General features: G+C 38.0%; 1 protein-coding gene across 2 annotated transcripts in view; it reads right to left on the bottom strand.

Moving 5' to 3' along the window:
- Nucleotides 1-3,196: 3,196 nt before the first annotated feature.
- The window catches only part of KITLG (KIT ligand), a 57,253-nt gene continuing 33,364 nt past the window's right edge, over nt 3,197-27,085 (bottom strand). The window contains exons 3-10 of one of the 2 annotated variants that reach the window (XM_074827097.1): nt 25,884-25,946; nt 21,083-21,262; nt 19,004-19,166; nt 18,014-18,109; nt 10,626-10,735; nt 10,049-10,125; nt 8,488-8,571; nt 3,197-7,264 (exon numbers count right to left, since the gene is read on the bottom strand). In XM_074827097.1, the coding sequence (XP_074683198.1) occupies nt 8,532-8,571; nt 10,049-10,125; nt 10,626-10,735; nt 18,014-18,109; nt 19,004-19,166; nt 21,083-21,262; nt 25,884-25,946 (729 nt within the window). In that variant the 3' untranslated portion in view covers nt 3,197-7,264; nt 8,488-8,531. The remainder of the gene's footprint in view (nt 7,265-8,487; nt 8,572-10,048; nt 10,126-10,625; nt 10,736-18,013; nt 18,110-19,003; nt 19,167-21,082; nt 21,263-25,883; nt 25,947-27,085) is intronic. The other variant, XM_074827098.1, reaches the window with a different exon arrangement.

Below are 27,085 nucleotides of genomic sequence, written 5' to 3'. Positions count from 1 at the left end.
ACTTTAAGAACATGACAGATTAAATAACCTGTGGGGTCCTAGTAATCATCAATCACAATGTAGGAGATGACAAGGTGAAATTTCTAAAATGACATTTTATCACTTGGAGTAGTCACTTAAACTGACAAAAGCTATACATTCTGCTCTGCAGCTTCTTTACTCTAATTGGGCCAATTTTACTATCATGCTATTATCCTGCACAGCAGAACTGGTGACAAACAAAGAGGCTTTTGTGATCTCACTTGAATATTTTTCCATGAGCTCAAGAAAATATCTTCTTTGCCAAAAAAGAATGAAAATTTTCACTGTATTTTGTGACTGGCCAGAAGCCCAAGGCTCACGTCTGTCTGGAAAAAGTATAATATGTATTTTTAGTTCCTGCTTGCTTATCGTGGGATCTTGCAGAAAGGGCCACAAGTCAGAGGAACTATAATCGCATTTGGTATTTTCCCTGTTATATGTTTAAATAACTTTCCTCAGGATATGGTAGAGGAAAAAGAGGGCTAAACTTCCATTCCCTCACTCTTCCCAATTTTGCCAGTCTGCTTTAATTTAGCCTTATTTTCTACTATGCATCAGCACATAATGATTTGCTTTAAGCATATAACAACATGAAACTTCCATGTGTTAGCACAGTCTTCAGTGTAGTTATTGGGAAACTTAATTTTAGAAATGTTGGAACTTTGGAAGAAAATTTATCATCAACAGCTACATGAAGAGTAGTAAGGAAGTGGCTCTATAAGTTGTTAATGTAGCATGACATCCCAAAACAACCCATCTCATTAAATAAAAGCATCTTATGTATTGCCATTCAGAAACTTTGGGCAAAAATATGTTTAGTAACATGTTTGTTAACATGGAATAAAATTACACCAAAAATTGTAAGTCAGACTACTGGAAACATTATGGTGGTGTCTCTTCAGCTGAAGAGTTACATCTGTTTTCCCAGACTTTCACTCTTACCCTTTACTCCATCTAAGTATATTACAATTCACAGAATCATAGAATCATAAAATAGTTTGGGATGAAAGGAAATTTTAAAGGTCATCTAGTCCAACTCCCCTGCAAGGAGTAGGGACATCTTCAACGAGATCAGGTTGCTCAGAGCCCCATCCAACCTCACCTTGAATGTTTCCAGGGATGGGGTATCTACCACCTCTCTGGGCAACCTGTTCCAGTGTTTCACCACCCTCATTGTAAAAAAATTTCTTCCTTATATCTAGTCTGAATCTACCCTCTTTTATTTTAAAACCATTACCTCTTGTCTTATCGCAACAAACCCTACTAAAAAGTCTGTCCCCATCTTTCTTGTAAGCCCCATTTAAGTATTGAAAGTCCACAGTAAGGTCTCCCTGGAGCCTTCTCTTCTCCAGGCTGAACAACCCCAACTCTCTCAGTCTTTCCTCATGGGAGAAGTGTTTCATCCCTCTGATCATTTTTGTGGCCCTCCTCTGGATCTGCTCCAACAGGTCCATGTCTTTCCTGTGCTGACGACTCCAGAGCTGGATGCAGTACTCCAGGTGGGATGTCATCAGAGTGGAGTAGAGGGGGAGAATCACCTTCCTTGACCTGCTGGTCATGCTCCTTTTGATGCAGCCCAGGATACCGTTGGCTTTATGGGCTGTGAGCACACATTGCCAGGTCATGTTGAACTTCTCATCAATCAACACTCCCAAGTCCTTCTCCACAGGGCTGCTCTTAATCCACTCTTCGCCCAGCCTGTGTTTGTGCTTGGAATTGCCTCAACCCATGTACAGGACCTTGCTGAGGTTCACATGGCCCACTTCTTGAGCTTGCCCAGGTCCCTCTGAACAGCATCTTGTCCCTCAGGTGTGTCAACCGCACCACTCAGCATAGTGTTGTCTCAAACTTGCTGAAGGTGTACTTGATCCCACTGTCACTGATGAAGATATTAAACAGTACTGGTCCCAATACAGACCCCTGAGGGACACCACTCGTTACCGATCTCCATCTGGACATTGAACCAGATTACCAATTACCAGCTCCTGACTTCAGCAACAGTTGTTTTGTTATCTAAGAGCTCTTACATATCATTTCCAGGTACCCTGCTGTTAATGCTGCCTTCTTGAACTTTCATGGCAAGCCTGCTTCCTTTTTGTTACATTAATGCTGCTTTCCATAGGAAGTATGTTAATTTCCAACCTCTGCAGCTACGTGGTGCTCACCTAGCCCTAGCTGAACCGAGTGACCATCGTACCTCCAACCCACCTGAGCCACCAAGGCTGCTCCTCAGGGTATGACTTCTACTGCACCATCAGTGCAGAGTTCCACTGCTCCATGGCCTTCTTCAAGCCCATCAGCTCTGCATTTCTTGCTGTGTCCAGACCAAGAGCCACAGCTTTCATTCCTGTCCATGTCCTAAATTCTGTCAGCCCCAAATCCTGTTCCCCTGTCTTCCAGCCCATAACCCTGCTCTCTGCTCTTTCTCATCGACCCTGTATGTGCCTCACTCCTATCTGTAACCCCCCTATATCTGATTACTGAAGCCTCGCCTTTCTTCCAAGACTACTTACCTCTCTCTGAGGTAGGTTGAAAGCCTCAGCAGGTTTATCTCTTCCTCTTAGGCTGGCATCCTTTCATTCTCTCTCAGGAGCAGAGAGGTGCCAGAGCTTCCTGAGCAGCTGTTTTTCCTCCCAACCTCATGCCTTGTCCTGGGCTTCTTACTGAAAAGCCACAATAAACTGTTGAAACTTGAAAGGAAGGATGCCATCCTTATGGGATAAGCTCTGGTCTCAGCTGAAAAACCCTGCTATTTGTAATAAATTTTTGAGTTGGTAAATGCCACTTACTGCAAAAGAAGTGCATCAACAACATTCAGACTTTTTAATGGTAAATTAAAATCCCAATACATAGCTAATAGCAAGAATGTAACGCGAAAAACTGCCTAAAGTAGGGCACAAACAAATTTAAGCTCATTAGGGAGCTACAAGAAACTTTTAATTCTGAAGCTGGAATAATTTTCATAATCACAGATACACTACGGATCAGCACTGAAGGCTGATAATGAGTACATATACTTTGGTGGCACAAGGCTTCAAAATGCATGAATAAGAAATGAAATGTATTATGAAGGAGTCTGCATCTAGTAGCATACATCCCGGCAGAAAATTCTTCCAGGAGATGACACGACTTAAAAAAGGGTCTTAAATGGGTCTGACACAACGCAATATACTAATTATTTGGCAGTGCATAATATCTTTATTTAGAACAATAAAGTATATGTATATAATGTAAATTCCAAATTTGAACTAGTATAAAAAAGGATCTGGGAAAACATCTATCTTTAAGAGGACACATATATACATACACATCACATTTTATAAACTTTGTTGATTACCTTCAGTCGGAATGTAACTATGCAAGACTGTGCTGATATTTACATTGAAATAAAAGAATTTGCCCATGATACAACCAGCAAACATCTGCGTCTCTATCACTAAAGAGTCTGAAGTTTCTGCGTTCCATCAATTTGATAACATAATAGCAACATGCCATCATTACTGTAAATCTGCATTTAATAGACAGTTGAATTAGATTCCTGAATTGAAGAACATTGGATAATTCTTAAATGTAAATCTAACTCAAAATATCTGTATTTTACATATACAGTTAGCTTTTCAATTGAATAGTTGTATTGTGTGTACTGAACAGTTTTAGCGGATTACAAAGAGAGAGCAACAGAGAAAACAGAGCTGGTGAAATCAGAATCTAAAAAATGTGCAGGTTGTACACATACTCCATAGTATAGCACATTTTATGAGCTTACTTATAAAATGACCTTGTGAGGAAATAAGTACCATTAATATATTCAAGTAAACACACACCTAAAGTAACACATTGAGTTACTCAGTATATCACGATCTGCTTTTTACTGTCACAAGGCCACTATAATTGCATGCAAAGTTCAACTACTCCAAAGGAAAGCTAAAAATGTTAGTTTCTCACAAAGCCACAGATACCTGGAAAATTTTGTTGACTTTTGCATAAAATATACAACACTCATTTTTCCCCAATTTCATTTTAAGAGAAAGGGTGTTCATTTTCTAACTGTGTTAATGGACAGCATCTGTCTACCCAAAGAGAAGACTGAAAAAGTGATCACTCTTCAGAAGTTGAACAGCTTACAACCGGATAAAGAAGCAACTAAAGAGACTATTTCTGCCATCCCTACTTCCACTGAACAGTAACTTATTCTATTTCTATTGATTTCAAAAACATCTTCCAAGTCAGTAGTCTTTCAAAATTTCACCAAAGTAAGGGCCTCCTCAGTGGGTAGACAAACTGGGCACAGAAACTTTCAAATAATTTCATGATCACATTTCCAAGTGCCACACCATCCACTGTATCCACAAATGTCTAGAAGTGTCCTGCTTTGCAAAATGATCATGAACACCCAATGTTTTGTTCAGATCTCTCAAAAGGGGGTGCAGAGAACAGGAAAACCATGAGCTCCAACAACAGGTCTGCTACTCCATGTGTCATATGACTTTGGTGCATATGCAAAGAACTATGTTTGTGACATGAAGTTGGAAGGCTTATACATGAATTTTCTTTCTGTTCTCATGTAGCCTTAAATTTGCCTTGCTGTATGGAAGAGATCAAAGTATCTGACATCATTTGAAAGTGACTTAGCTACTATTTTAAGATGTTTCTTGGAAGGTGAACATTTTGTAGCAGTCTATCTGGGTTTAAATTTACAACTGATATTTTCTATAGTATTGAACAGTAGACTAAGGAGCCTAAAGCATCATGCATTTTGAATATCAACATGTAATTCGGGGCACACCAGTGTGCAACATCATTGTATATTTGATTTTCTGGAAAAAAATGCATTTAGGAAAACTAACATTCTTATGAACAAAGAACATTAATAAATACAGGATTTTTCTTTAAATGATTCTAAGAAAAATGCAGTAGAACTTCAAGCATAAGCTTGCTTTGAGGACGTATTGTATAGCCACATGAAGTATTTAAGGTTTCTGTAAAATGTGTAAGGATAATTGCTTCCATTTACTGTGGATATTTTTCTGTTCTGTCAAAACCAATACGCAGTTATTCTCTGCATTACCCATAAGGTGAAAATTTCCCATCAACTAAGTCATGCTGACATTTCTTTCAGGGTAACTTAAATAAGTTTGAAACACAAAGTCTGAGGGCCTTGCAAGTAAAGAACTACACCATGTCAGATGAGACTGAGCTGCAGATAGGGAATTTTGTTGTTTGATTTTTGCAGAGCTAAAATTTGGAAAGCGCTTCCTTTTTAGAAGTGATGAGCAAAGTTGATTATTTCTTATAAAGTGGTGAGTGCTCCAGCATCTTCTGAATAAAAATGAAGGCCTAATTCTCACAGTAAGCTTCTTTTGATCTAGTTTAAATTCCTCAGATGATGCAAACCCCAAATCTCTGTTAACATTAATGAAACTATGCTAACTATACTAGCTGAGTAGGGCTTGAGGACCCTTTTCTGACATCCAGGAAGTGCAAAAAGGTCTCAGTATAAATAAAAAAATAGTTCCACATGATCAAATCAATTCACAAGAAGTTCTGATGTTGGTCTCAGGAGCGTCAAAATTCCACACAGAGTGGCACACATAATCTCTGTCATCAAATACAGTAAGGTTTTTAGGTTTTTTCTTTTTGGTAAGCATGAAGGACAAATCAGTTTTACCAATAACACACACACACATACACACATGCACGCACACACACACACACACACACATATATATGTATGTTATAATTTTTTTATGCATGCTTCTTAGAGGATTAATCAGATTATTAAAATTTCCACAACAATTCTTAAAAAATTAAGTAAAAATTAAAAGACTATTTAAGTCTCTATTTTAAAGAGAACTGCAACTTTATGCAAAACATTAAAAGGGTGGTGTTGGGTTTTTTTAAGTTTTCAAGTTACTTAAACTAGAACTCCTGCTGACCTGGTCAGTTTAATGACAGATGACAGTGTGTCATCTGAAGTGAGCCACCTTTACCATCTGAAGTACAAACCCCTAATATAGATAAATAATTCATACCCATTATCTGGAAAGAGCCAAGATGAAAAGATGCACAACTACACTTGTAACTTTTATCATGGTATTTTTAGGATTTACTTGAAAATGCATGTCTGTACATCAGTCCTGTACAGATTCCATAGATGCTACAACAGCAATAGATGCAGATGACAAGTGGGAAACAAAGCCTTTCTCTTTTGTTTCAAGAGAATTAACTTTAAGAGTGGAGAATTCCAGGATATTAAAGCTTACTAATCACTTAAAACACAATGCAAACATTAATTACAGCTGATGTAAGAAAAAGCTAAATACACTCAGTGTTTTTCAGATTTTCCACGCTATACATTTAAAGACAAGGTCTCAATGGCATGCATCCATCTTCAGCATTTAAAATGCATTTCATGGGTTTGTCTTTATTCTGATGTTTGAACGCAATTCAGACTCTTTACTTTCCCTTTCCTTGGCATGGCTGGAAATTTCACCATATTCACATACCCAGCAGTTACTCTTAACGCTTTGAAATTCCATGAGGTACAGTCACCTCCTGTTTACTTTGTCTCCATCCAGTATTTGCTTCTCCTGAACAGAGACCACCAATGCTGATGAATTCTTGAGGCTTTCTGGGGTGGGCAACCAGCCACCTGACAGAGACCACATGTTGCTGTACACATGACCTTTGCCAGGCATAAACACAGCTCCTTATAAGTAAAAGGCTAGAACACAGGTCCATAGCATGACTTTGCTTTCAAGTTTTATATACAATATTGAAGAGTATATTATCTGTATCCATTTCTGCGTTTTCTGTCAGTTCAGAGAACTCCATCTGAAGACACCAAAGTAGAGGACACAGAACTTAAATTAAGGATGCAAAGGTGTTTATGACTTTCAATGATTATACATGGTTGGAGGCATTTGAAAGATGCTTTTTTTGAGGACATGTACTTTGTTTGCCAGAGTCAGTTGCAAGTAATAATGCAATTAAAAATCCCCAAATGCCACACAAGGTAGATATTCACATAAGATACAGTCCTGCTAAGTGCACACTCTTCTTGTCGTTGTTCAATTCAGTGTTGGTTTCACAGTAACAAACACAAATTGTCCTCATTTCTGTATCATGTCTATGGAGTCATGGGCAGCAACAACAGATGCAGACTCAGTCTGTCACTCCAGAAGGAATACGAATGTGCTTAAAACTGCTTCATTTATGAAGCGAACATGGAACTGTTACCTGCCTGAAGAGAAAAACAGAAATTATAATTTTGCTGATTAGTTTTCCTCTCTGTAATTAGTAATTAAGGAGTAGAGCTTTTCCAAACATCTAACATAGACATTTTTTCTTATAATTTTGGAAACAGATATATTCATGACACTTGCATAGACATTCCTTTATTCTGAAAGAAAAATTATTGTTATTATATGTACTTTCCTGGTCTAAGAACACACTTGCCTGCAAAAGCTCACTGATGTCATCTAAGGTGATGAAACAACTCTCATGGTCTTACAGAACTGTTATGTTTGTGCATTTTTCTACCTGGCAATCTCTGGCAGCAAAATTCCCTTTGAAGTCATCAGACAAGCCAATATCAAACTGAGTTTACATCTTTGGAAAAATCAAATTACTTGTCCAATGCAGTGATGATTTCCCTTCTCAGTGAGCAGATGTTAGAACAAAGCAGTTGAGGAGACTGGAAAGCTCTCAAGTTGTAGATAACTTGATCACAACAAACACTTTGGAACACACCTGAGAGTGACCGCTACAAGATGAACTGCAAAACCTGGATTGCCTGTTATACTCTTTATGCTGCTCTTTCCACTCATGATATAAAATGAACCATTCAGCGCTGCCTGACTCTTCCAGACCCTTGTCAGAGATGCTGTGGGTTAAGTACAGCAGAACTCCTGCTGTAAGAAGCCCCTTGCCAGAGACATGCTCTGTTCTGCAGAGGACAGCGGAGACCGAGAAAGCTCACTCACCTTTGCTGCTCACTCTTACATACTAAAGCAAGAATGATGTTTCTGATAACGCTACAGATACTGCAAACTGTGCTGAGCAAGCAACAATTAATAGAAGTTCAGCTCTACTTGGCCTGTTCTCCTACACTCACCTGCTAGTTTAAGGATTGTGTTTTTTAGGTCACGCTGCTTTGAAATAGCTGTAGGACAACAGCTGAAAACTCCACTGTATTGGCTCTCACGCCAAAAAGGAGAAGTAGTAGCTGTCCTTCATTTTGGAATTCTGATATCTTTCATTTTGTAACATTCAGGTTAAAAGTCAAATGCCTAAATTAATGGTACAGGATTAATTACATCAGCTGCTAAAGATCTCAGGTGCAAATGAAGCCTACTGATAACAAGTTTTATTTTATTTTTTTCCCAAATTGGACTCTGAATCAGTTTATATTTCAGCAGCCAAGTTATTAAGCCTATGGTAAGACTCTCAACCATAACAACTTACCAGTACACGAAACAGTAACAGTGTTGAGGAAGAAAAAGCAACAGCTACACTTGTAGATGTTCTTTTTCTTTTTGCTGCAACATACTGAAAAAAAAAGGTACTTTATTACTACAATGCTGGTGTTTCAAGGAAATAGAATGGAAGAGTTTATCAGTTAGTTAAAATAAAAGGGAACCCAAAGTATTAGAATTTATGTTTGCTATTAGGTCTTCCTAGTTATAGTTGAATATTACAAATTTCTCAGGGAGGAGGAATTAAAAACCATATGCCATATATTTAAGAAGATGTCTGATGGAGAATGTAACTTGCTTAAATTTCCTGTTAAGGCCATCTCCTGCATTTAACTATTTCCTCTTTCTCTTTTCCTGCTATAAAGCAATGTTTTGTATTTCCTGTAGAGTTAAAAGGAAGATGCATGTTCCATTTCACAAGTTTTAATACCTGTGAGGATGAAGTGCAGGATGATTTGTAGCAACTAATATACTTGGTGAATATACAATCTTCCATTCTATGTACTGTACATGAAGAACATTTGTTTTAAGAATGTATTATTCTAGAAAGTTTAAACATTGAAAATTTCATCTCTGTGACCAAACTGCTAGATCAGAACCTCACCTGTTACTGCCTTCAACAGCGGGCAGCACCAGGCATTTCACACAGTGTGAGAATCCTAGAGGATAAAATGTGACCTTCTGCTATCTGCATCAGATGTTTCTCTTAATCCCTCGCAGTTAAAATTTGACCCAACACCCTGAAATATGAGGTTAAATAATACTCTCAAAATGCTTTAGCATGAACTATTATAACTTAAAACTTCCCTATGTCCTTTTCTGAATTTCACAGACTTCTTTGCCCAAGTCATGTCCAAGCAACTTTGAATGTCTTCAACTGTTATTTCCAAGGTATATTTGATTGACTGAGCTACACAGAATTTTTTCTGCTTAAAAATCAGATAAAGCAGTGTTTACATATGAATAGGGCTGTGAATCATTTCAGGCTGACCTTAGGAAGTTATTAGGATTTGAATGAGTTCTCATTAATTTTCTATGAACATCAAAAAAAACCCGGAAAACATAGATGTTTATATACACATAGCCTGGGGAATGTAAAGAAGTGAAAGAACATAAAAATGTTAATGTAAAAAATATTTAGAGGGATTTAGGAGCACAGTCAGGAAGACATTGTTTTTGATATATTTACATAAAATCAAACTAACTTTTCAGAACACAGCAAATACCAAAATTCACCTCTTTTTTGTTCCTTCCCCTATAGGTCTCTGCAATCCTTTCTCACAGTGTAAGGATAAGGACAGATAAAGTAAAAGTAATGTCCCCTTAATAAAATTTTGTATGCAGAACTCTCCTCCATATCAGTTTTTATATTTAAACTAGAAGCTCCTTTAAAGGACACACCCTAAGCACATGTTTTTCTGCTACAGCAAGACCTTGTGTTTGGGGTTTTTTTGTGTTTAACTTAGAGCTAGAGAGAAACCTTCAGGAAGTAGCTCTCAAAGATAAACTTACATTTGTTATATATACATATATAAAGTGAAACAATATACCTTATCTCATTTTCCTCTTGACAGTCATGACACTGTGTAGTTTCATCACTTTCTGGTCTGGATTTAGGATGTGTTTTCTAGGAAAAAAATGCATTAAATATAAATATTCTAAAGCTTTCTTTAACAACTCCTTAAACAATGGTTGTATGTTTCAGTTTGCTTCAGATTTTCAATATCAAAGTAATTTTGCAAAATGTAGGCCAAATCTTGTCCTCTAACACACATCTGCTACTGGTATAATTTTACTATCAAAGCCTTTGTATTGTGGGCAGGGCCACAAGGGGCAAAAGCAAAAGAATCCTCTTCTCTAGATATAATAGAACTGGAAAATTGGGGGAATCCCATGTTCTAAATATCCAATGAGACACCTATCATGCTGATAAAACAGGATTTGCACTTTGGTGGTGGAATTCAGGAATTTGACAACATAGATTTACATTTGAATGTCACACAGTTCAGTAAAGATCAGGACAGATGTCTCTTGTTTTCAAATGCAGAACAGTTCTGTTCTTCCTACCTCCCCATAGCTATGAAATGTAGTATCACTATGTAAACAATTAAATGCAATATTTCTTACCTTCCAGTATATGGCTCCCAAAATAAAGCCAATAAGAAGAGACAGCAGTGATGTCAGTGCTATGCTGATCCCTTGCAGGCTGGAGCTGCTAATGAAGCCAAGTGCCTCTTCTGTAATTACAGATGTTCTCATTAGTGAAGACAGATTTATAGCAGAAAACTATCTTCGGGGCAACATTACTAGCAAGAGCACTTTTATGCACCACCTACATAACAGCTTCTTAAATAGTAGAACAGATATTTCATGTACATGAGGTACACCTCATACAAAATCTCGCAGGAAATTTTTGGCCACAAGGATGCTCCTCCCATTTCTGAAACAGCTATTTTGAATAGTTCAACACTAATTCTCTTTTTGTCATTTGTAGAGAATTTTCTCTTTCCTACACTTCAAAGTTTAGGGTTTATCAATTTTTAAAGGTCTTATTTTGTAAGATGAAGGAATTCTTTGGAAGAGAATACATCTGTCACTTTGTGCATTTGTTTAAGTTCCATAAGACACATCCCACTGACTGCAGATAGACACTTTGCCTTGTCACTAATGAACGACCAACATGAGGCCTCTCGAGGGAGGTTAATTTAACAAAATAAGCCTGACTTCACTTCTAATGTCTGTCTGGAAAGGTCCTGCTGACTTCAGTAAGATCAAACGTTTGTACCTTGAAGTCTAGCTGTGTGATATTTTGTTGTAACCATTTCTTGATAGCTTTTTACACTTTATATGGAAAAGCCCCAACCCTCGTCTTTTATGTACACAAGCAATTCCATTCCCCTCACAGGGAACTGTATGCATGCTGAGACTAAAATGTGGCCTTCCAGTTATTTAATCAGGAGCAGGATGTGAAAATTCCTACAGAGTCACCCTGGGGTCCACCTCCTGAAATGCAAAGTGAGCCACAGGAGACTGCTAGTTTAGACACCATTCACCCAGTTTTACTTCCTTTCAAGATTTGGTGTCTGCAGCTCAAATGGTGGGTGTATCGTCAGATTACAGGAAAAGAACCAAATTACAAGCACTGGAAAAGTGTAGGTGATTAGATACAGAAATGAAAATGGACTGGTAGCACTAGAAATTTGTGACTCATGCAAATAGTAAATGTATAAGTATGTACCATATGATATACTGGGTCAAGCAATGTGCATTTAGTACATTATTAAACAGCCTCTGAGTAAACACTTTAGTTTGGAAAGGAGCATTCTCATAATTAACTAGCAACTCATTTTCAACTGAGATTTTCTGGTTGACATTTTGCTAGTTTTTACACAAATGTTCTTTTTATCTCTGAAATTTAGCTGTGTTTTCTAGACTCATGGTAGACAGAACTAAAAACTAAGAAAACAGAAAGTCCGTATCTTATATACTCATATTCTACATATATCTTTCTATCTCACACTGTTTACAAACTGTAGGTTCTGACTATAGGGGCTTGAATTTTACTTACATCCAGAAGATTTGGCACAGTAAAAGGAAACACTGGTCAAGCAGAACTGATGCTTGCTTACTGTGAAAGAAATCTGTCTACAGAGGAGAAAGGAATGATAGCAGACAAAGTTCTACAGAGGTGAACATCAGCTGGAAAATAGAGGTCATCAATTAGTCTGCCGCTGTCTGCTCAGACATTAAAACTAAGAGCAGAAATTAACTGGAGGGGCGTATCTCTTCTCAAACTGTTCATCCCAGGTTAGGCATAGAGGAGGTTTGCTTGCAGAACTGACCTTCAAGAAATCTGGACATACTCAAGTGGGGTAGAGCCAGCATGAAGATCTCTGTACTGGGTCTGGCTGAGCCAGAATTGATTTTCCCCTACAGCAGCCCTCATGGTGCTGTGTTTTATGTTGGGAGCTGGCAGGGTGTTGATAGCACCCTGGTGTTGTGGCTACTGCTGAGTGGTGCTTACACAGCACCAAGGCTCTTTCCGACATTTCCCCCCGCAGTGGGACGGGGTGGGCAAGATCTTGGGAGGGGACACAACCAGGACAGCTGACCCGAACTGACCAAAGGGATATTCCATACCATATGACGTCTGCTCAGTATAAAGCTGGGAAAAAGGAGGAAGGGAGGGGGGTCACCCTTGGTCCTCCGAGGCAACCACTACGCGTATGGGAGCCCTGCTTCCTGAGAAGGCCCGACATCGCCATTAACAGGAAGTAGAGAATAAATCTGTTTTCTTTTTTGCTTCCGCATGTGGACCTTGCTTTGCTTTTGCTTTGCTTACATTAAAACTGCTTTTGTTTTACCCACAAGGGTTGGGTTTTTTTCCTATCTTATTTTATTTTCTCCTTTTTGCCCTGTTGAGAAAAAAAAAAGGGGGGGGGGGGAAGTGATAGAGCTACTTGGGGGGTACCTGGCATTTAGCCAAGGTCAAACCACCACAGTCTCAAAAAAAATTCCTGTCATTACTTTATCTGAATTGTAGTCTCAGCACATTCTCAGAAGAAAATTCCTATTGCTTCTGTGCTCGAGTCAAGAAAAATGCAACACTGATTTGCCTAATACCATTAGCCATTCATCCCAGTGAGAGACCACTGAGTTATACAACTGAATTATGCAAAACCCATGGGTACAGCCATGTTTTCTCAATTCTGCCCTGCAAACTTCAGGAAAAATGGAAAAGTGAAATAAAAATCAAAGGAGAAACTCTTCAGGTCATACAGAGCATAATTTATTTGATAACATGTTATGGTAGAGTGTATAACCTCAAAAATCCTCTGCCTACTCTTCAATGCTGGGCAGCATGTCATGGCAAGCATGCTGATTTTTACATGATCTTCTAGAGAAATGCTTTGTATGCAGGGCAATCAGTGATAGTCTAGCACCCTCATTTTTACCATTATTTTTCACAAACTTTAGAGAGTCTTAGACAACTGAAGAGCTTCCTTTACAATGAGGTATCTAAAAGTGGAAAAATCTGATTTTTGAGAAGATATCTCCAATGCTGATGCTTTTTTCAGCATCAAAAACTGAAAAGAATTCATAATTAGCATTCCATGTGGGGACCTGAAACCCAGGGACAGAGCCTAAATACAGTCAATTGTGACAGACTCCTCAGCCTACCTCTTAAAAATGACAACAGATTTTTTTTCATAACTTGATAGTGTATGAATTAATTTGAAAGTTAAGTAACCCATAACTACCTTAAAAAGCAAACAACAGATTATTTAATTTCACTTTCAAGTCCAGAAAAAGTCCCTTGAAAGATCTGGAGAGAATGAAATGCATCATGGCAGGTTTCTTCGTGTGCCTTTTATTTATACTAACATCTAAAACAGAACAGGTTGTAGAATTTTCAGTCTGGAGAATCTCCTGGGGACCTGTGTTCTAATGAAGAAAAGGGAAATAAGGAAAACAAGCTGGCTGCCAATAGGTTTTTATTCCTTCCAGAGGGACCTTTTCCTATGTTAGAAACTTTAAGAGTTCTACACAGAAAGTTAAAAAGCAGTTGTAAAAGCAGAGTAGGAGAAGGAAGAGGAGGAACCAGGTGTATCAGTAACTGTGTGAACTCCTTGGGCAATGCCAGAGGAATTGCTAGCTTTGCAGTTAGTATATTTATTCACTTAAAACAGACTCTATCAAGCAAGGTGCAAAAGGAAGCAGGCCAGCATCTCTCAGAGCTCTCACTCTGCACCTTGTGGACTATTCCCTAAGGGAGTGAGCTCATCTGATGTTGATTTATACATAGTCTTCATTGACTTTGGGATGTTAAGCTGTGAACAAAATATATTAACATGAAAAGCCACTCAGCTACACAATGAAGTTATTGAGCTGCTCTCCACCTTGAGCCATGTGTGTAGGTTTAGCAACCAGTTAAAACACTGGCTTGATTTTTTTGCCGTATATGTCTCAAAGGAATTTTCAGTTTACTTCTGCTCAGCTCCAACACAATTACCACTAGATCTTATCTGTAAAAATGCAGAGCAGCTCTCACCTGTTCATTAGGGTTTTCCATTAACTATAAAGTTGGAACAAGAGAACAAAGGCACAGAGGCAACACCAATTGCATTAAGTCATGAGTGCACATTTTCAAATTGTTGTGCAATTACTGAATTAAACTACAGTATTCTTTGCTTAATTATAAAAGGACACCTTCCTAAAAACAGTTACAGAGATCTCTGTGTTTACATGTTCTTTGAGCTGTTCAGTACTGAATAATATAGCTAAATTACTGTTAGGAAATTATAGGCAAAAATGGAAGAAAGCAACATAACTTTCCGTAAAAATATAAATAATACCATGGCACTAAATTGAGTGAGAAGGGTTAGTAACAGCTAGTAAGTTCAAGCTTTAATCAGAGCAACATGAGATTCATCTGATGGGAAAAAAACATCACTATTTATTGTTTGGTTCAACCACTGAAAGAAAAGATCAGGACTCAAGACTTCTTATTCTGACACTAGTTCTTTACATAGGAACCAGCTCATCTGAATTCTCTAGCGTATGCGTGGTATAACAATCAAGAGAAATATCAATGAGATTGGGACTTAAACAGTTATTGGAATTTAAATTGGACTATAGTCATGTAGCACAAAGAGAAGAAAACAAACCAACCTAAATAAATTGGCGGTGGTGGTGGTGTCTGAGATTTTTATGGGGGAAAAGATGGAGTGGGAACATGGCACAGATCTACATTCAGTATTACAAGGATGAAAATGGGATAACTGTTCCATTTTACACTTAGTTGGGGTAAGACTTTTGATGTAGATTTAGTCAAGATTCTACTCTATTATAGTAGTTTATTTTTATTGCTGTGTAATAACAATGAAGTCAGGAAATATGACTCAACAAATGTAGCAACAACATTAAAAAATGTAATTTAGCTAATTTATATTATATACAATTTCTATGATAATTATTTCACAAACGATTTTATTAGATTATGCACTTCAGGTTTATCTAATTAGAATTTGGACTTAAGAGCAGTTCAAGTCATCTAACTACACAGACTTTACTAATAAATTCAAAATTTATTATTAATCTGGAGGGGTTCTTTTGCAAACAGTGAATGCTTCTAAATGAACTATAAACCATGAATTTTAAATAGCTCAATTTAAAACTGTTTAAAATTAGAGGGTCATTTAAAAAAAAACCCAAAACCCACATTACAGTAGTTTGTGTCTGGAGATGCTTTTTTCAGGTTTCCTCTCTTCTCCAAATGTTTTGCTTTCTGAAGTTTAAATCTAGTGGTACTGTTCTGAGGACAGTACTGAAGCCAGCAGACAGGGTCCCCTGTGCTGGGGAGTCTTCACATGGGAAGCAATAAGGTTTATTCATTGTTGTTCCTTCCAAGAACGTAGGGGTTAAGTAAAAAAGAAAGCTTACTCAGCAATAAAGCCAAGACAAAACTAAAATCAGTACTTAAGACCATTTTCAGGGAGTCAGACAGAGATGCCAATAAAGATGCCACAGATCTCTCCCTGCAAAAAACTCCAAACAAATAACTAAAGTGTAACCAGGCAGCATCCAATGTCCAAGTTAATGTAATTTAATCTGATTACGAGTTCAAACTGTCCCCAGCTCCAGACATGCAGACCTCATGTCATTTCTACATCAGACTGTTAACTGATATCCAATTTTCCAATAAATTGCTTAAGAGAATGATAATCAGTTAAAACACACCTGTACAGCATATGGCCAGCCAAACAATTTTCTTACGGCATTATTTTAATTAGGCTTTTTTCCTACTTGATTATCAGTTCCAGTTATAACAAAAGATTGATAAACCTGCTTCTGTACTCCCCTCCACAGTACAGACACAGGTGCCACACTCTGCTGCGCTGCCTGGCATCCCTCCTGTTACTGTACTGGGTCAAACTCCTTTCATCTGAACTGCTCCTGTAATCTGTCTTTTGGCTCCTTGATCCATTCCCATTACTTCAGGCTACAGCTGAATATTTTTCCTCTAGCAGCACGAGCAAAAATTATCACATGTTCAGACCTGAGAGACACAGGTATGTGCTTTTTAGCCCCCTCCTGGTGCCTCATAATTGGCCCTGGGCTCATCAGGTTATTTGCAGCCAGCTCTGTGACCTCTTGGAGAGGAATTTACAGCAGTGAGACTTCTCTGTTACAGGGAAGAAGGCTGGCAGTCAGGAGTCAAAGGTGTTTTTTGTTTCAACCTTATACTCAGAGGGTTTTGGGGAATGATGACTTAAGACCTTCTCTTAATTAGAAAGCAATCAGGAAGGGCTTCAAATATGACAGCAGCTGTGAGCCAGCTAAGGGGTGGCATGCACGGTGACAAAACCCCCGAGAATAACTAGACTACACATTCCCAAGAGAAGAAGCATGAGAAGAAACTCAGTCTTAGTAGTATCTGTCCCACCATCAGGAACTACCACCATGCCCACCAGGCTACACCATGCTGCCCCCCTGCCCATGTTTTCTTAAGCAGCAGGAGTACCAGCCACACACTTCATAATTACACATTTAGATAGCATGGATGCTTGTGAAGTGAAAGGGGGAAATTATAAAAGAGATACACATTATCATCCTGTTGTGTTCGGGAAACAAGAACAAGGGAAACAATAACATGGTTAAGCTTTAATCACCGTCTCAGGAACCTCTAAGGAAAATCCCCTTCTTTTGTTCCCATGGAAAGCTCCAGGGAGTATTCACCTTATTGTACATGTCACATAAAAGCCCCTGAAACTTCACTGTTTCTCTTCACCTCAGATTCCTATACCCTTTCTGACCTCATGATGGGTAATGTGGAGGCTCTTACAGCATCAGTTCTGGGATCTCTTATCTGTCAGTGACCAGTCATGTAATACACTAACCAAGACAGATGAGAAACACGGAGATGGCCATGTCAGAGAGAAGACTAGAGCCTGCCAAAAGTGTAGTGACCTTGTCCTTGACCTCAACCGAAAGCACGCTGCCTGTGGGAGCTGGTCCTACTGCTACTACAGCAAGGAAACATGAGAACTGCCTTCAGGTTTGGTGTCAAGCTTGGGATTGACAGTGCTCTCAAAATGCAATGTACAGGCAACCTTTGTCCACATGAGCACCCTGGGCCTGATTTAGGACAGCTATTCTGTTCATTGGGAGCAACTTTCTCTTCTGAGAGTTAAAATGAGGTGTCTGGGACAGCCAAGTTTTCTGAGGCCATATGACTAGCGAGACCTCACGACAGCCAAAACGAAGAGACCTGCCCTCTCCAAGTTGTAGAGAGCTGTCACATCATTGTAACTTGATAGCATTTCTAAATTTTGATTAGATAAGTTCATTGCATTTCAGTATGACAGCTGAGAAACACATGGTACACCATCAGGCACAAGTAACTTCCCATTAATTTGCACAATTAATGACATTGTTTTCCTCTGAGCTCTCGTAACAACCAGCTACCAGAACAAAACTGAGACACATATATTAATTCAATCACTTGTACTTACTGTTACTGCTAGTGTTACTGCCAATGCTGTCATTCCTAAGGGAGCTGGCAGCAACAGGAGGAAACAAAAATGTTTTTGTGACAGCGACTCTGGAATCTAAATAGAAAATGAGTGTGTCAGCATTATGTAACTTAAAATACAGTTCCCTCTATATAAGATGATGGGCTATAGGGCTACTCTGATGTGGCTATAGGGCTGTTCTAAAAATCTGGCTAGAGATGTTTATAAAGTGGATTAAGCCAAAAAAGGCAGTCTTATTAAGAGGCAGATGTGTCTACACACTGAGCTGCTGCTGAATAGATGTTCTGGAAAAGCAATTGCTTTAAACAAGTTCTTAGGTTATGGCACTGATCTACTTCTAGGTACCACTGGTATAACTGTACAACTGGATATGTTGCCCTAATTAAAAAGCTAATAGCTGTCACTGGAGAGGGTAAAAGAAAAGAGAATACAAAACCTCCATTTACTGGAAAGATGAGAATGAACTGCAGGAGCCTGACTTGAGCTTGTTAAAATTTTTAGATGAAGTAAACATGGCCCTTTTCAGGAGGGGTGGGATGAATATGGAAGTGACTTGAGGCTGCTGCAATTTACAACTTGTCCTAGCTTCCTATCCTCTCAGTAGTGCAATGTTAGGCTCCTTTACTACCTTATAAAACTTAAATAGAGCATTAATAGAAGATAAGAAGGACAATGTAAAAAGACAATCCAGGATATATTTGGGATGAAAAGAAACAGAGCAGAGTATTGTGAGGTTATTTGGATTATATTAAGGAATGACGTCACTAAGAACGATGGCACTAGTTTTACTGCCAGATAGAACTCGACTTCAAATAGAAATACAAGCTTCGGTGTTGGTAGTAATTTTAACTGGCAGTAAAAAGGAGACATGGAGGTACAGCGTCAGATCCTTAGCATCTCTGAAATCAAAGGAAAATCACCCATTTATATCTACTTAGATTCTGTTCCCTCAAATGACAGCAATCTTACCATTCTCTGGTGTTTCTACTGTTGAAGGCAGAATGCAGTCATTCTTGTCCAATGTATCTGCAAACTCCTTGTAGACCTCAATGGTACTATTAAAGTGCCTAAAAAAATCCTCAGGAATGAAGCGACCTTCTTCATAAAGGTGATCATTTTCTTTTATAAAATCCTAGGGTAAAATATAGAATTCAGCTTGAAAGAAGGTCAAGAGAGATGCTCACTTCAGCACCTCAACAGATAATAAAATATTCAAAGATGACACAAAATAGTTTAAATTTTTAACCTGCAGAGGACCAAATTTGCTGTATACAATCTTCATAAAACATACAAGCCCTCTGATCTGAGGATTTCAAATTAGCTTTGCAAATAGAAATAAATTATTCATCCAGTGTTGTAAAATTGCCAAGCAATGAAAGGCAGTCTCCCATCCTACACTGAAAACGAAGACTATTTTTTATTTTCCTCATTAAAAAAATTACCTTGATTTCACATTACTTTGCAATGTTCCACATGATCCTTTTAATCTGAATACAGGAACACAACACAATCATAGCTATTATCATAAGAGTACAGGGAAGAGAATACAATAGCTGGGATACAATACTGCACAGAAGCAGGCTGAGATCCCTGATAATGGACCTAAAAATAAGAGCAGGACTATAAACAAGGAAGCCAAATCAGTCTGAGGTCTAACAGACAAGTGTGTTATGCCAGACTAAACAACAAGATTGAGGTCCATGTTAAGATCATTGACAGTTACCTTTTTTTTTTTTTTTTTTTTTCCTTCCTTTTTACCTGACTATGGCTTTCATAACAACTGTTTCTTATGCCAGCAGGTCAAATTTGGCATGGTGTTACTCCGTACTCCCAGGAAGGAGGACAGTGGTGAGAACATAGGTTAAATATGTACTAAGGAAAACTTCCTACCTTTGACTCCAAAATGATTTTATGTTTAATGCTAAAAGGACTAGATTTAAGATCACTCTTCTCTGAGGAAATCGATAGCAAGTTGTTTCTCTGAGTTACAGGATATTTACTTCTTCCTTCTACAAAACAAAATTCCTCTTCCCTAACCACATCCCAGATGAGTGCTTTGAATCATCAGGACAGGAATAGAAAAAAAAAATACATTGAAGATTGGACAGAATTCAGTTTGAAAGGGAAAGGTAGGGAATGTCTAAATAGTGTCAGCAGTATAATGCTGGTATATGACAAGGGTATGCCACTCTAAATGAGACTGAGTGTTTTAGTCCATTTGATTCATTCTGGATGTTAAAAAGGTGTAATTAGAACAGCTACGGACGTACTTGACAAAAATAAACGTATTTGGAAGATGACATCCTTGCCCTAAAGAATATGATGGATTTTGCCCATTTTGTTCAGTGGGACAAAATCTTTGATTATAGAATTTCTTTTTAATTACTGATAGACTGGTTAGAGCTGTGTAAGGGATTACAAAGTTAAATTTTTTCCCCCCATCATTCTTGCACAAGAGAATCAGGCATCTCTTCTGTGAGACTCTTGAAATCCTTCCAGCTGCTGTTGGAATTCAGAAACACATGGAAATGGGCCGATATACTCTAGTCTTTGCTGTGTCTTTGTATATAAAAGTTCATTAAACCATGGTGAAGCTTTCAAAGCGTCACATACTGTGATACATACTAAGAGTATAATAATAGTTTCAACCACATCATCTTTAAATTTACATTATGATCACTAGCAAAATGAATAATTTAAGCTGGATGCACAAGGCAGATTTCTGCCAGTTTCAAACAGACCAGAATTAATTATCTTTAAAATGATGGTTACATTTTTGGCTACTTAAATAACTGTATACAAGTTATTGTATATACTGTAATTCCTTGTAAGCCATTTTCTTTTGAAACAGGAGATAACAACTAGCCAACATTAGCACAGTGTACTCAGTGCATTTCTAAACAAAGTAGGATTTCAGATGTACAGAAATAGAAATGAGAACAAATCTAATGAAGCTTTGGACATTTTTAAACTATTACTGAATACTGTGCAACAGAAAGTTCAAATAAAAATATCTAGCATAAAAGTAGAAACTCTGTATAAGATTACCTTATTTTTATCAAAAGCTAGACATGCCATAAGATCATTAATTATCCTTGTGAGATTATTGATGATTGAATAGTTGCTTAGAACATCAGACATATCTGAAATATCTGAAAATTTCTGGAGAAGATTATGTAGACTCCTTGAAAATTCAGGCACCATCAAATGCAACCAACAGTGATTAGGCTGTCAGGGGATAAAAAGAGAAACAGAGAGCTAGATTAAGTATCAGACTTTTGCAAAAACTGGTTAAGCAGTTCAATGTGCAAAAGTAGATTAGACTGGTTTCTTCAATTTAAATTATCTTGAAAGTCTAAATTAAAATTTGTCTTCTTTAGTGTGGCCAACTTTCTCTTCAGTCCTTTTGGTAAAATTTCTATTCTCACTGATACTGACATATTTATGGTTGTCTGTTAAATGCCATCCCTTCATTAAATTCTTAATGAATGCTAAGCATCAGTCTGTTGAGAATTTGAGCCTTGGGCCTACTATGAACCCTAGTCTATGCTTTCATTAACCTATTTATTTTTTTTTTTTAATAACTACTGCTTTAACAATTTTCTCCAGACTTTCTTAAAACAAATCTCAGTTTTCATTTTATTATTGTTACCCTACGTGACCCAGTTAACCCCCAAAATCCTTGATTTAAAATCTCTTCTGAGGAAGTTTTCCATAAATGTTTTGCATTAAATCCATGTGTGCTTTTATTCACCTTTGAACTAGTTAGCTTAGTTAACTCCTTCCCTTCAGCTTTTTCACTAAATGCCATTCCTCAGAACAGTTTCTAGATCTAAAAGTCTTTCTTTTCCTGAGTTTTCACTGACAAAAGGGTGTACAGCCTGTCATGGTATCTGCTACATCTGTGCCACTGGAATACAGTTCAAATCCTTTCACTGACACCTATGCATTTAGTTTGCAGGTAAGTTTGTACAGCTGTTCATGTGACTGAAACCTGACCATTCATCTCACTGCCTTACAGGGAGTCATTAACTTCTTTTACTTAGATTTACATAACAGTAGTGAAGCAAATAAAATAGCCACCCAGCCCAGAAAAAACCCTAACTCAATATGGTCAGTAAAAATACATTAGTCACACTGCAGTGTGTACCTGGAAATCCCTTCCCAATAAATGCTGAATTTTTAATGGCAAATGTCATGGGAATTTATTCCATATGTGAAGCTATTTTTTCAATGGTTGAAAATGTCTCAGGATCATTAAAGTCTGCTATATATGAAGATCTTGGTCCAGCAATCCCTAAGTACTCTCAGTGTCACTAAACCAGTTTCCAATTGATGCCCAGTGAATGGGCAGCATCCACCGAGTCCATCCACTCCACCTTCTGTAATGCACAATAAATGTTTGGTGATGTATATGCTTCCAGACTTAATCTCCTTTTACTCAATTTCTGCAATAAACCTGCATACAGATTCTTTTATTCAAAAGAGATTTATCCACTACTATCAATATCATCACTTGGCAACAAATTACTTTCTTGGTGACACAGGTGTTCTGCCTTGATGTGTAAATATTTTTGATGAAGAAAACCAGAATGCTTTCAAAGACTAACCAGACTATTAGGCTTCCAAGCTTAGAGAACCAAATATAAATACATTGTTCAGCTCCACCTGACTTTTTACTTTTGTGTACAGCGCTCTCACACACTGACAACAAGTGCAAATCAGTATTATCACCTTCTGTAATTATCTCAGCAATGACTTAAAAAAGAATTAAACAAAATGTGAAATGGATGGTGTTTGGCTTGATTCTGCTTCTCTTTTTTCCTTCAAGCACAATAATGGGAGGGGAGAGGCAAAAGCAAATAAATCAGAGAAAGCTTAGTGAAATGTATTCCGTTCAAGAAGCATGTGTTGTGCCATGTCCCATTGCTCTCATGAGACAGACAATGCAATTTCCTCTGCTTTGGTGCAGGAACATGGACACAGAACTTCTGTGCTTCCCTGAACTGCAAAACTGGAAACTGTTTTCCTCTGAGGTTTTGCGGTTGTGCATTCTCCTTTGGCAGGGACTAGCAAAAGCTTGCTGCTTCTCCTAGTGAGCATTTGGCGATTCCAGCAGGGAATCTATTTTGTTGCTCCCACGGTTTAGCATGTGTGTGGGAGTGTCCTCTGATTGAACCGTTCTGACCTACAAAGCTGTATTTCAGAAGAGCTTCAAGTTTTCTTTTCAGTAATAGCAAGCTGTGCTATCACTTGCTATCTCAATACCTATCAAACACAGGGATGAAACCGCTGAAGTTGAGAAATGTGACATTGTTTGCAAGGAGAAATGGAGGTTTAACTCTGCTTTTGACCAAGATGTATATTTTAGGGCAATTGCAAACCTGACTTCCCTTGTACTTCCAGTTAGTCCTCAATTAGCTTTTTCTTTCTACACCTATCTAAAAGTTTGAAGTTTATCTCCTCGTCTGAGTTCAGCCCCTGTTGCTGTCATTTTTGCCTTTTAACCTCCAGGTTAGACTACTCAGTTCACTCTATGTGAGACTACTTTTAAAGCCACTCAGATGCCTTGACTTAGTGCATAATGCAACAACCCTTCTGTTTAATGGATTGGGTCAGTCTGTTCCTGTTACATGCACTACACTGGCTTCCCATCTGCTTTGCATTCACCCTGCCTTCTTACCTTTAGTCATCTGCATTTGAGACTTGCTACCTTGGGTACATTTCCCACTTTATGCACGCACTGAAGATTGAAATCTATTGAAAAAAATCGAAGAGCACTGTTTCAATCCTTTCAGTGCTGAACAAAGGGCATTCAACTTACACAAAGCCGTGGGTTTCCCAGCTTTCAGGGACCTTGCAGAACCCAGAGCAAAACCTACTTATTCAGCCAGCCTTTGCTGTGGTATGCGTAACACAACCTGAAACCCCCAGAGAGGAATTTGTCAAAGTGGGATGTGAATACCGCTGAATACATCCTCTTGCAAAGACATGTGGCCAAGAGCTGAACCATCACCATGACTGAAAGTTGTGTACGAGCAAACAGAATATGGAAATCCCAGCTCTGAACTTCTCTTCTTCCCATTTATTTCTTGGCTGCTTGTCATAAATGTAAACTGGATCTAAGTTTCTGGATATGATGCAGCAAGATGACATGGCATTTAAATTATAGAAAAGAAACCATGTACTGGCAGCCAAAACTGAACTGTGGAGCGAGGTAAGAGTTAAGCGGTGAGAACAACCAGGAGTCATGACTCAAGCAGGCTCCCTGGCCTTCTTCATCCGCCGTGCCAACCTCCCCAGGAGCACGGCGAAGGGGACAACCCCGACCCAGCCCAGTTCTCACCCATCAGCTACCACCCTCATCCAGAAAGCTGGGAGCAGCGCTTAGACTATGGCTGTCCTCCACAGACAAGAATCTCATCACATCAAGCACCAAAATAATAGAATTTCAAAAAGCACTGCAGCCAGGGGATGGTGGAAGCCAGTCTTACTTCCTTTTTCTCTGGATATTGGCTATTTTCCGAAATGGAAATTTTTCCATTAGTTTAATTATATTATATAGTATCTAGTACCTGACTCCCATAGCATTTGTTCTGCAGAGATTTTCTGTCTAAGGAATCAAGTTTAAACCAGGTTTTCTGAAGTACTCTAAGTTTTAGTAAACATCTTGAGCTCCCAACAAAACTCGTAAGAACACTGCCAGATCTGCCATAATACCTCGTAACCTCACAGCTCAGGGCCCTTCTCTGTCCCACAGCCTCCTTTTCCTCCAGCCATCTTATTATTCAGGACTGAGAGAATGTTGCTTCTGGCATCGTTCTCAATAGGGAATCATTTTATCAATAGGCAATATTGCTAGATTTGTAACGATGTTGTAGGATAGAATGCATTTTTACATGTGTATCACACAAATTGGATTTTCATAATAAAAACTTTGTACAGACACAAACTTACACCTACCAGATGATTTCCAACTGCTGATGCATGTGTACAGTTCTTAAGACAGGCACAATAGTGTTCAGTTTAAATGATAAACTAGTCCTTTTCTTACTTTTTGTCTTTCCTTAAAACAATAGAGTACAGTATAGCGTTCAGCATAATTTCTACTTTCACCTTGTTTCCTTCTCTCCTTTTTCTTGCAGTGTATGCAACAACCATGCATCATTCTAATAATATTTTTTTTAATTAAGGAAAAACATCAAAAATATTTAGTAAAATAAGCAATAAGATAGTACAAAAAAGCTTTTAATACAAAATGTTACAGAATTTTAAAGAAGGTAGATGATGGTTATTTGAAAGTATCACTATGTATTAACTATGGGATTATATAGAAAGAATAATACAAAGCATGTTTGAATGAAATAATGTCCTCACTTTCTACCAGTTTGTTTAGTTAGTGACACTACCACTTGCTGAATTTAGGGTTCTCTTTATTGGCTACTCAGTATTTGTTGTGCTTTAATGGCATTTCCAGTGGCTGAAACGAGGAGGACATTCTACAGTATATTCCAAAGTACAATTATAGAGAAACTATTTCTTTAAGCCAGCAACAATTTTCAATTGACACGATGAAATAATACCGTAGTCTGACTTTTTCCAGAGAAAATGTTAAAAAATTTAATATGAAGAATCATTTTTCTAAGATTCCTGTAATTAAAAAGGGTTTAAGTGACTCCAGGAATCTCTACATTTCTTTTAAATGAATACTTGCAAAGTATATGAAAAGTGAAATAACCATTATTTAACTGTAACTTACTAAGCTATAGGACTAGGTACAAAATGCTACTGCCATTACTGGTTCCAGTGGGCTATTTTATTGGGATTAACTTGAAGTGGTTGTACATACCAGACTATCCATCTTCGGGACATATTTAAGTGTTATCATATAATCATTTGGGAGATTTCCAACCTACAATAAACAGATAATAAAAAAGTTATTGCTGACTAAACAAAGTAAGGCTTAATTTCCATGGCCGTACTCAACAAAATCTATCAAATATTCAACACAAATTTTCAGCAACCTACCAGGTGCAAAAGCTTACATACTTCGGTTTCCAGTGGAACTGCTACTGACTCTTGTTTGCTCACAAATGAAGCATCCTTCCACACCTCTGTAACATTCCCAGATCCGATCTGATCATGTTTAATGCTACCACTTCCCAGCAGAATTAAAATCAGTAATGTGGTAAAGAGACGTGATATGAGGTTATTCATTACTGCAGAAACTCCACTGCATTTTCATCTTTTAGTGGCATGTCTTGAAGTGTTTATGTAACGATTTCTATCTAACCCCAACCACTGCAAACAGTAGAGGACTTAGTAGTCTCTAAGGCTCATTCCTTCAAATAATTTCCAACTTCAGCAAGCATCTGAATCTTCCCTGCCTTGCCCTTAGTTATGTACCAGGTCAGAAAAACACTTGAGCACATCTTTAATTTTGAAGCTGTGCCTCTTACTAACAATAAGCAATATAATTATATCACAGCAATGTCCTGGGGCAAAGAAGAGCTTCTGCACATGTAAGGTGAATGTGGCTTTGCAGATGTGGGTGAGTATGGGCTGTGTTGAAGCAAGGACAAGAGTGGAAGAAGGGTTCTCACTGAATATACAATGCAATCTGCCACAGATGGAATCCAACACTACTGTGAGACGTGGCTGATCATCTGGGGAATGTGCTGAGTGGGGAGATGAAGAGGGTGACACTGACAGGATCCACAATCTCTTGAAGTACTTTTTTCAAAAGGTTTACCAATACTATGATACTTAGTGATACAGCAAACCTATTTTCTTTTGTATCAGTGAAAGATTCAACTGATATTTCTCATCTTTGTTTGAAATCCATTCAGTCAAAACACAATAAGCACATACATAATTTCTTTGGTGAACCAGAATCTGTACTTTGTTCACCAAAGCATTTCTTCTTCTTCAGGTGAAAGATCATTCTGTTATGGCTGCTTTTGATTCTGCTGCTATAGCAACCAGCACAGGGATTATTTTTTTTTCCTGTGCAGTTTTTAGGTAGTGTTTTGTTTGGCACAACAGAATGTT

Source organism: Strix aluco, chromosome 5 (assembly GCF_031877795.1).
Source record: "Strix aluco isolate bStrAlu1 chromosome 5, bStrAlu1.hap1, whole genome shotgun sequence".
NCBI classification, from domain to species: domain Eukaryota; kingdom Metazoa; phylum Chordata; class Aves; order Strigiformes; family Strigidae; genus Strix; species Strix aluco.
The sequence above is the reverse complement of the archived record's forward strand: the minus strand, read 5'-3'. Positions and strand labels throughout refer to the sequence as shown.